This window comes from Protobothrops mucrosquamatus, unplaced genomic scaffold (assembly GCF_001527695.2).
Source record: "Protobothrops mucrosquamatus isolate PMUCROS unplaced genomic scaffold, P.Mucros_1.0 scaffold5926, whole genome shotgun sequence".
NCBI lineage: Eukaryota > Metazoa > Chordata > Lepidosauria > Squamata > Viperidae > Protobothrops > Protobothrops mucrosquamatus.
In genome coordinates, this window is record NW_015391765.1 from 1 (window position 1) to 9,709 (window position 9,709).

The window sequence follows — 9,709 nt, forward strand, 5'->3', positions numbered from 1 at the left end:
GCCCCCTGCGCCGGCCGAGGCGTAGCTGGCAAGCGGCAGAGACGGAGCAGGCCGACCACCAGCTGGCCCAGCCCAAGGGAGGTAAGGCACCCGCCGGAAAAGGGGGAAAAAAATGGCGGACAGCCTTGCTTGGCGACCCCCGTGAAATGGTCGATCGACCCCAAATGGGGTCGCGACCCATAGGTTGAGAACCGCTGCTATAGACGAATGGGAATGGCTATGGATTAAATGCCTGGAGCATTCTAACTACACATTCTGAGGGCAGCCTTATGTTAGTGCATTCTTCAACCGAGCAATATCCAGATCCCCTTAATTACTGTTCTTCTTCAATATTCTGAAGTATATAAAAAAAATAAGCATTTGCTAAATGGGACAAATCATAATTTCCATTACAAATGTTTTAATATCAATCAAAGTTCCTAAATAATTCAAACAAAAAGAAAAAGGCAGAGACCACTGTCTCTTACATGTGGTGCTGTTAAGAGAGGTGAATTGGTGAGGGCGGAAGCTGTGCGTGAAGTCACTTTAACAGTGGCCTGCAAGTGGGTGGGACTTGATGGTGGGAGGGACCGGGTTGGGCTTTGTCCACCCTCAGAATCACTGCCATGGCTGCTGGGGGGTGTTGGAGGCATGTGTAGAGTATCCACCACTGCAGGAGAAAAACAAGAGGAGGAAGAATAAACTAGAGAGTTTTGTTTTAAAATATTAGAAAAAGAATAGTCCTGGTTAGATGCTATGACTCAAAAATCATGAGTTTAGGAATGCAAATTCTCTCTTCCACTTTATCTCACTCATGTGATTGAGTTTGAAAAATACATGTCTTGTATCAATAAACATGTTCTTTGAGGGATTTGCAAGCCTCAGAGTTCTGCTTTATTTGTCTGTGTCGATCGGAACCTTGACATTTGTTTTGTAAATCATAAACTTCCTGGATGCCCAAACTAGGAAAGTATGGGCTAAGGGTGGTTGATAGATGCCAATCAGGTTATCAATGCATACCCTAGCTTGTACATGAAATTTAAATCATGATTTCAAAGGCATCTGAAAGGATGAATAAATTAGTTACACCTGAACTAAAGACTATGTCTAAAGTTTAACAACAAAAACATAAAATCCAAGATTCAAACTCAAAATATGAAAATAAGCAAACCTAGCATCTCTCTAATAAATCAATTATATCATTATAATGTAAAATGGTATGCTTCTTCACATTCCAAACTGGAATGATACTATTATGATCTATCTGTCTGTCTGTCCATCTGTCTATTTATCTACCTAACTTCCAGAAAAAGTCACTTCCATGTTGTTGCCAAGAAAACCACATGTTTTCAGTTATCAGGAGATGAACAGTCTTTTTAACTTTTCATTCATTCATTTATTCATTTGTTCATTCATTTTCTCGAATTTATATAGCTGTCCATGTCTCAGAGAAGTGCTCTAGGCAGTATATCACGAAGTACTATTGCATAGCTAGAGAATCATTGTGAAAACTCAATTCCAATGAATTATCTATTGAATTACAATTGTAACTTGAAAAAGGAATCCTAACAACACTGTGAAAACCAGATTTCTGTGTCTGCATTTTTAGTAGTCAATAGAACATTCAGCCATAGACAAAAGAACCAATATTCTTAACTTCTAAGAAAAGCTTAACAAAAAAGAGCAGACCACCATAGGCCAATCATCCTTTCCCGATTTTAGCTTACTATCCTGGTTTGTTAGCTGATATTAAGGAAAAATTTCCTTAATATCAGTAAACTCTGGCTTAATGCAAACATGGATGAAGGAAGAGGAAAAAGGGGAGAACTGGAGGTTAAACATTTCTGTATGACTCTCATCTGCAACTCCAAGACTTCATAAACAAATGTCCATGTGCAGAGATCATGAAGACACAGAATTGTTAAGATAGCAGCCAGAACTATGCAATCAATGTCATCCCCTTATTTTATGTATGTTGTGACACAGGTTTTAAAAAAGGCAGTGCTTCAATCGGGTGGTTTAACCCCCTCTGTGTAGACACACTTGGATAAAAGAGATTGGAATTGTTACTACCTGCCAAGACCAACCGCTTAGAAAAAGGCGCACTGATAAAGCCTGAGCATCCTTTAGCAGTTTTCTCATTGTAACTGAGTGGCTCAAAGGAAGAGTATAGCATCTTACTCATTGCATTCTTCCTTTGGACAATGGCCATGAGCAGACAGAACACGTTTCTTGCCAGGGCACCCTAAAACCTTTAACTATCTCCTGCTCCTCTCCCCACCCTCCTTTTTTAGCTAAAACAACAATTTCCTTGGGGCACAGTTTTTCCGTGTGTCTACTGAATAATAATTCTAAACCACACAGATTCCTGATCAAAAGTAATGTTCTTTCTTGCCAATCATTGTACAGAAGAAACTCTATGCTACATAACAAACCTTCCTTGGATGAAAGGTTCAAAAATTGATCCACTTCATGCGGCTCCAGTTTAATCTCAGGAAGAATTTTGTGACTCTCTGATTTAGTCTGAAAAAAAAAAAGAAATTCAAAAAGAAACATTTTTAGAACCAGAGCAGATGGTTATCCCTTTTCTGCTTTATTAAATAACACGGAAGCATGTGTTGCACCACTTTCTTCATTAACTCTGGGTGGAGATCAGCTTTCTGATACCCTCCTTGTGCTGCAAGGTGCCGTCGCAAGCATGTTTCATGCTCCAACTAGCCATTGGAACTGATGACTGGATCCATACATAGAATGGGGCATACTCCAGAATAATTGGGACCAGCAATTCTGTCATTAAGTGTTGCAGTCATTAAGTAGTAAATCACATGACCGCAAAAGATATATGACCTTATTTCGCCTTCAGTTGTTAAGCAAAATATCATGTGACTGGGATGTACAATTTTACTTCTGCCATCTCTATTAACTCTGCCTCAAATTAAGTAAGGCACTATGTTTCTCATTGTCTAGGGATATTATCCATTTGGCTAATCAAGTTTTTAAGTACCAGAAACCATACTGTGCCATCATCCTGCAGCGGTGGCTCTTCCCCCTCCAGGATGGTGGGGCTGGGCGAAGCAGTAAGACTGCCTGACGGAGCAAGGCCGGATGTTTCAGTCACTGCTGGTTCTGTCTTTATGTTGGCTGATGTCAGCTCTGATCCCAGGCACCAGTCTTCATTTTCCAAGTCAGCTGGGGGAATGAGAAATGAAAACAAAGCACACATTAAGAGCCAGAAATGGACAGATTTCCACAGAAATCAAAAGGAGAGGGAAGAAAAAACAAGAGAACGCAAATCCAAACTAAGGAGAGGAGAGGAAATATGACCAAGAAAGCATTTAATTCATTAAGCAATGCTTTTTATCTCCTTTTTCGGGCTTTTACTTCAGAGAGAAATCTGGGGCTTTAAACTGCAGCCTTTACACAGCCCTGAGGTGAAGGTGAATTGGCTGAGGACCCAAAAAAAGGTAATTACTGAAAATTACTAAGAAAAAACTCCAACAAGACTAAACAAGCCATCAGACAAGCAGCCAGAGGTGTGTGTTAAAGCCAACCAAATCCTTGCTTAGTTCCACATCTCTGCCACTGGGGTCATTCAGCTTCCCTTGAGCCCCTGAGATTTGAAAGAGAAAAGTTTTTTTAAAATGAAAGATTGTTCTGTTGTCTTAAAATTCTACTCTCTTCCTCGGAACTTAGTGCGGTAGGAGAAGACAGTGGGGAATAAAATTCATGGAACTGTGAAAGCCTTGGTTGACTTATAAACTTTTTTATCTTTATTTATTTTTAAAAACCCTAATGATAAACAAAATCATTGGCAAATAAAGCAATGTGGCCTTAAATGAAAAAAAAATGAAGCAAGAATAAATAGAAGTTTAGAAACAGCTGCAGAGTATGTATTACAATTCAAGTTTTTCGTAAAGGCCCCTTTAAAATATATAAATTTGCTGAAATAGACTAATTTGCTAAATAAGTACATAAATAATATTTGCTAAATAAATAAGAGGAGATATTCTACAATCTGGCTGCCACAAAAACATTTTTTTCATAATTTTCCTTCCCAAAATTTTTGATAGTAGCGAGTCTAAAGCTGAAGCTGAACCAAGCACATTCAGTGGGAATAAGGCCATTCTTGACATAGTCCAGGGGTAGTCAACCTTGGCTCTTTTATGACTCGTGGACTTCAACTCCCAGAATTCCTGAGCCAGCTTGGCTGGCTCAGGAATTCTGGGAGTTGAAGTCCACGAGTCATAAAAGAGCCAAGGTTGACTACCCCTGACATAGTCCAATCACGAACCATTGAGAGACTCCTTCCCCAGCCCCCATCTTTCAAAAGCACTGAGACTCCAAATCTCTGAATTCCCTGTCAGCAATCTGTGGACCAGCTAGGAAAAGCTAATTAGAGGGTTTAAAGCAAATGTTGGCGACCAGTGGCTGCACCCTCTTTGGGCGGCACTCCTGAGCCCTCAAGATCAACTTCTGAATTTTCAGCAGTTATTTGATAATGACAGTGCATCTTAATATTGGTTTTCTCTGAACAAAAATAAGTAGAATAAGTGTGTTAAATCTTCAATAGGCTTAGCGCATTTTTTTGCTCCCTTAAAAAGAGACCTTCCCTTAGCGTTTTTTTTTTTAAAAAAGAGACCTACCCTTAGCAATTGTTTTCTTTATTTAGAAAGAGACAAGGTTTTTTTAGAAAAAGGGAGAGACCAGAAGGGTCAAACATTCCAGTTGTCCACTGTAGATCTATCACTGCATCATCACCTTGTTTTCTGCCTCTGATTTTATTTTTAAAGGGGTTCTACATTTAGGAAAAGAGTAAAATGGGCTCAAAAGAGTCAAAATCAGCACCATAAAATTAGTGGAGAAGTGGCAAAGGAAACTGAACCAAATTGTTGAGAGATGGAGATCTTTTAAAATACTTTTTAAATTCTAATTACAGTGCTCCTTCTCTCATTTTCAACAACAGCTAACTAGGTGCTTGTTGGAGGCCCCCCTATATCTTTCAAATCACCAGCAAGTTACACAGCATTCCCTGAAAAAGTAAAAACTCCTTTGTATTACAGATAGACCTTGACTTACAACCATTTATTTAGCAACCATTTGAAGTTACAATAGCACTGAAAAAAGTGACTTATATCAGTCCTTGCACTTATGATTATCACAGCATACCCATGGTCACAGGATCAAAATTAGCCGGCATGTATTTACAATGGTCGCAATGTCATGTGACCATCATTTACAATCTTCCCAGCTGGCTTCCAACAAGCAAAGTCAATGGGAGAAGCCAGATTCACTTAACAACTTCATGATTCACTTACCAACTGCAGTAATTTGCTTAACTGTAGCAAATAAGGTTGTAAAATTGGTTGGGACTCAATTAATAACCACCTTGCTTGGCAACAAAAATTCTAGTCCCAAATGTGTTTGTAAGTCCAGGACTACCTGTATTTGGGATGACAGCCACAGGAATCTTAGGCCTCTATGACTTTCTCTGTGTATATCATTTCAGACCCATGTCATGACTGCTTGCTGCTATCCTCTTCAAGAATGCCTCTTTGGTAAAATGATACAGAGCTGATGGATGGAGTCACCCTTCTTAAAGAGAGGAGATATTTATTGCCACAGAATGCAATTACCAAGAGATCTGTCGACAACAGGAGAGGAAAAAACTAAGTTTGAGAGGAAAAGCTCCTGCAGCCTTCTATTTCTGCAGCCTTCAATTCAGCAACAGGAAGGTGGTAGGGGGACTTTTGTACATTTGATGCTAGTAATTACTCTATGGTGTAATTTTAAAACGTCTCCCACTGGCAAGGGAAGATGTAATTTGAATTACATTGGCCAAGCCAAGAAAAATTACAAGCAAAAATAAATATGTATACATCCTGTAATCAGACACTTCAAAACAGTAATCTAAACTGTGCCAAGAAGGATCAACATATATAAAAAAAACCTGCATTAAGGAAGAAAAAAAAAACCTCACAGGACATGCATAAGCGATTCTCGACCCATTAAAAATGTACATAACTTATCTCAAAACAGACATTTCTTAGAAAAGGCCTATTATTCTATAAACATCTGGCATTAGAAACAGAAATTATCCCTCATAAATACAGCCCACAGGCAGATTCTACTCACAGGTTACTCACAGTAAAAGCACACATAATCCCCCTTTTAGTACTTCTGTAATACTAACTCACTGCTCTGTCCTACCAGGTGAGAGACTGGTATTCATGTGTGGAAATAATTTCCTTTAAGAGTTGCCCAGAGTCAGGGGTTTTGTCTGCTCCCTCACCTCCTTCCTTTTGCTCTAGTTCTACAGATACTGAAGGGCACGCTTTGCTCCCAACAAAGAAGCTTCTGTGCAACGGTCAAACACTAGAATCTTTTTCCGACAGGCGGAGTGGAATGATTACATGGAAAGGAGGTGGGTGGGAATGAGGAGAAACAGGAGAGAAACTAAAGGATTATATGTGCAAGAAAATTTTTGAAGAGCTTTTTGTTTAGCAGGGCGGTCACCAGTTTCAGTGATCCAAGGTTCAGACTGTATAAGAGTCCAGCTTTGATAGGAATTTGTTTTCCACAGAAGGTCCTGGTTCTCAAAGGACCGAGTGAAGAGTTTCCAAACATATGTAGAAGGCCTGTCTCTCTTTAACATTGTGTTTGTTGTAGCCAAAGGCCTACATTCCAAGGAAATTACTTCTCACTTTAGAATCTAGCCATTGGGAGAAGTTTTATATCCAAATGTATTTTATTCTTTATACCGTTTCCATCTTCCCTTAAAATATTAACAGAATCCACAAATGGTCTGAGAATCAATGTCTCCACTAGATAATTGATAGTCGAGTTGAAATTAAGTTAATCAACTAAAATTAGAAAAATTCCTCAAACCCCCTCCAAAATAAGTTACCCAGACCTAATCCACATATCAAAGGATAAGGTCTGCAAATACAAATAGAGTTAATTAAATTAGGTCTCCCAATGGAATTGCATGTTCACAAGAATACATACATACACACACACACACACATGCCCCTCAAGTATCTCCCTAGAGACAGCATGTATACATTTCCACACCCTGGACAAGTTCCCCCTATAAAAATCTGCTGCTATAACTCCATTTCTCTACAGCCTGCCCCTAAAGGGAAATTGTTTTGCTTCTAGGAATAAATATTTCTTCTTTCCTCACAGCTGTCTAGATCTCATTTTTATTTATTCTTGAGCAGCCCTGAGCAGTAGTTCTTCTGAGCAGTCTTCTTCTGACACTATTGAGCTTAACTGGATTTTAATGCTATGCTACCTTGTATAAACACACAGCTTTCTTTCTTTTTTACTTGCAACTACACATACTGTAGTTCTTGACTTACAACCGTTCGTTTAGTGACACTCAAAGTTACAAGGGCACTGGAAAAAGTGACTTATGATCAGTTCTCTCATATGGTCCGAATTCGGGCACTTGGCAACCACAAACTCTTTATGACAGTTGCAGCATCCTGCAGTCATGTGATCACAATTTGCAACCTTCCCAGACAGACAAGCAAAGTCAATGGAGAAAGCTGGATTTGCCTAATGAACAATGATTCACTTAACAACCCTGGCAAAAAAAAGGTCATAAAATTGGGCACAATTCACTCAGCAGCTGTCTTGCTTAATAACAGAAATTCTGCTTCCAATTGTGATTGTAAGTGGAGGGTAACCTGTATGTGATTTGGAGTCATATCTGATTTCTTTGCTATGAGACAGATCTTGGCTATATATAGGTTGTATCAAATATCTGAAAGCCTTTTGGCTTAGGATGCACTCTTTTCAAGGAGCAAAGTTTCCACTGAAAAGAAAGAAATATTAACAGGCTCAGCATGCCTGTCCCTTGAAACTGCATCCCTGCCCTTTCATATCACTGTTTTACTCCTATAGCCCTCACTTCCCCAAAAGACCCCTAAAAAGTGAAGCTCCCAGATATACACGTAGTTCTCGTCTTACGACCATAATTGAGCCCAAAATGTATGTTGCTAAGTGAGACATTTTAGGTGAGTTTTGCCCCACTTTACGACCTTTCTCAGCACAGTTGTTAAGTGAATGATGGCAGTTGTTAAGTTAGTAACACAGTTGTTAAGTGAATCTGGCTTCTCCATTGACTTTGCTTGCCTGAAGATGACAAAAGGGGATCACATGACCCTGGGACACTGCAAACGTCATATAATATGAGTCTGTTGCTAATATGAGTCAGTTGAATTTGACCATGGGGATGCTGCAATGGTCTTAAGTGTGAAAAACGGTCACAAGTCACTTTTTTCAGCGCCATTGAAACTTCCAACGTTCACTAAATAAACTTTTGTAAGTCGAGTTCATAAGTTTCCTGCCCTTGCTGTAAGGTTCTCCTTCACAGGTCGCAAAAACAATTGTCTTTGGGGGGGGATAATAAACAGGATTCACATGTCACTCCATCTTTCTCACCACCTTGTCACACCTACATAAAACTAGTTGATAGTTACTGATTCTGTTTAGTCAAAATAAGAAGCTGAACGTATAGCTTTATATCCCTTGTGGGTTAGGGAAAGAGTAAAAAAAGTAAGGCCACACTTTTTATGTAGGGGTTCAGCACTGGCTTTGTTGAGACACACAAACACACACAGAGACACACACACACAAAGACTCTTTTCAAGTAGCTGGGTTCCTATAATTTACCATACTCATACTTTACTAAGTGGTTTTCAAAACTTGCATCAACCAGGGCTAGTCCTAACAATGAAGCTGGGAAGAGAAGGGGAAGATGGTTTTGGGCTTAGTGTCTAACTAGTCTCAATTCCCAGGTAGCAGATAGAGGGTTGACCTGCACAATGGTGATGACTACAGGCAGTCCTCGACTTACAACAGTTCATTTAGTGACCATTTCAAGTTACAACGGCACTGAATAAAGTGACTTATGACCATTTTACAGTTACAACGTTTGCAGCATTCCCCATGATCACATGATTAAAATTCAGACGCTTGGCCACTGGCTCATATTTATGATGGTTGCCGTATCCCGGGGTCATGTGATCCCCTTTTGCGAACCTCTGACAAGCAAAGTCAAATGGGAAGCCAGATTCACTCAGCTGTGTCACTAACTTAACGACTTCAATGATTCACTTAACAACTGTGGCAAGAAAAATGGGGCAAAACTTTCTTAACAAATGTCTCACTTAATAGAAATTTTGCGCTCAATTGTGGTTGTAAGTAGAGGACTACCTGTACAGTACTTTAAAAATCTTTTATTACTGGTAGATGCAAGTTACTCAGAGCTCTCAGAAATCTAATGGTACATAAACAAAAAAAACCAGCCATACTAAACCAACAAAAAACAGTCGTAGTAAATAAACAAAAAACATAAAATAGCAATTTAGGAACTACCTTTTACTGCGTTTTTAAAAAGTGAGATTAACAAATACAAGATTAAACTATATGCAACAAAATATCATAGACTAAACAAGTTTCAAATGCAGAGCTTGAGATAAGCAAGATATATCTGCCTGGTAGCTAGTATTTATTGTTTTGATTCCAAACACATTTTTATTTTCCCAACATTTAACAAATTATTATTTGAATTGTACCATAATTCACTATTTTTTTTAAAAAAATATGTTTATTGGATTCTAGGAAAGATAGCTTTAGGGTGTTACATAAATACATATATTGAGCCAAATTAGAATTTCGCAAATTGGCAATCACCACTTGAGGGGAAAAACATGCACTGTGA

The 9,709-nt window shown here is 38.9% G+C and overlaps 1 protein-coding gene across 1 annotated transcript in view; it reads right to left on the reverse strand.

The window, feature by feature from the left end:
* Window positions 1-428: 428 nt before the first annotated feature.
* LOC107300011 (cyclic AMP-responsive element-binding protein 3-like protein 2) overlaps window positions 429-9,709 on the reverse strand; it is a 12,483-nt gene continuing 3,202 nt past the window's right edge. The window contains exons 3-5 of the mRNA XM_015829353.1: window positions 2,984-3,168; window positions 2,415-2,502; window positions 429-649 (exon numbers count right to left, since the gene is read on the reverse strand). Of these exons, the coding sequence (XP_015684839.1) occupies window positions 429-649; window positions 2,415-2,502; window positions 2,984-3,168 (494 nt within the window). The remainder of the gene's footprint in view (window positions 650-2,414; window positions 2,503-2,983; window positions 3,169-9,709) is intronic.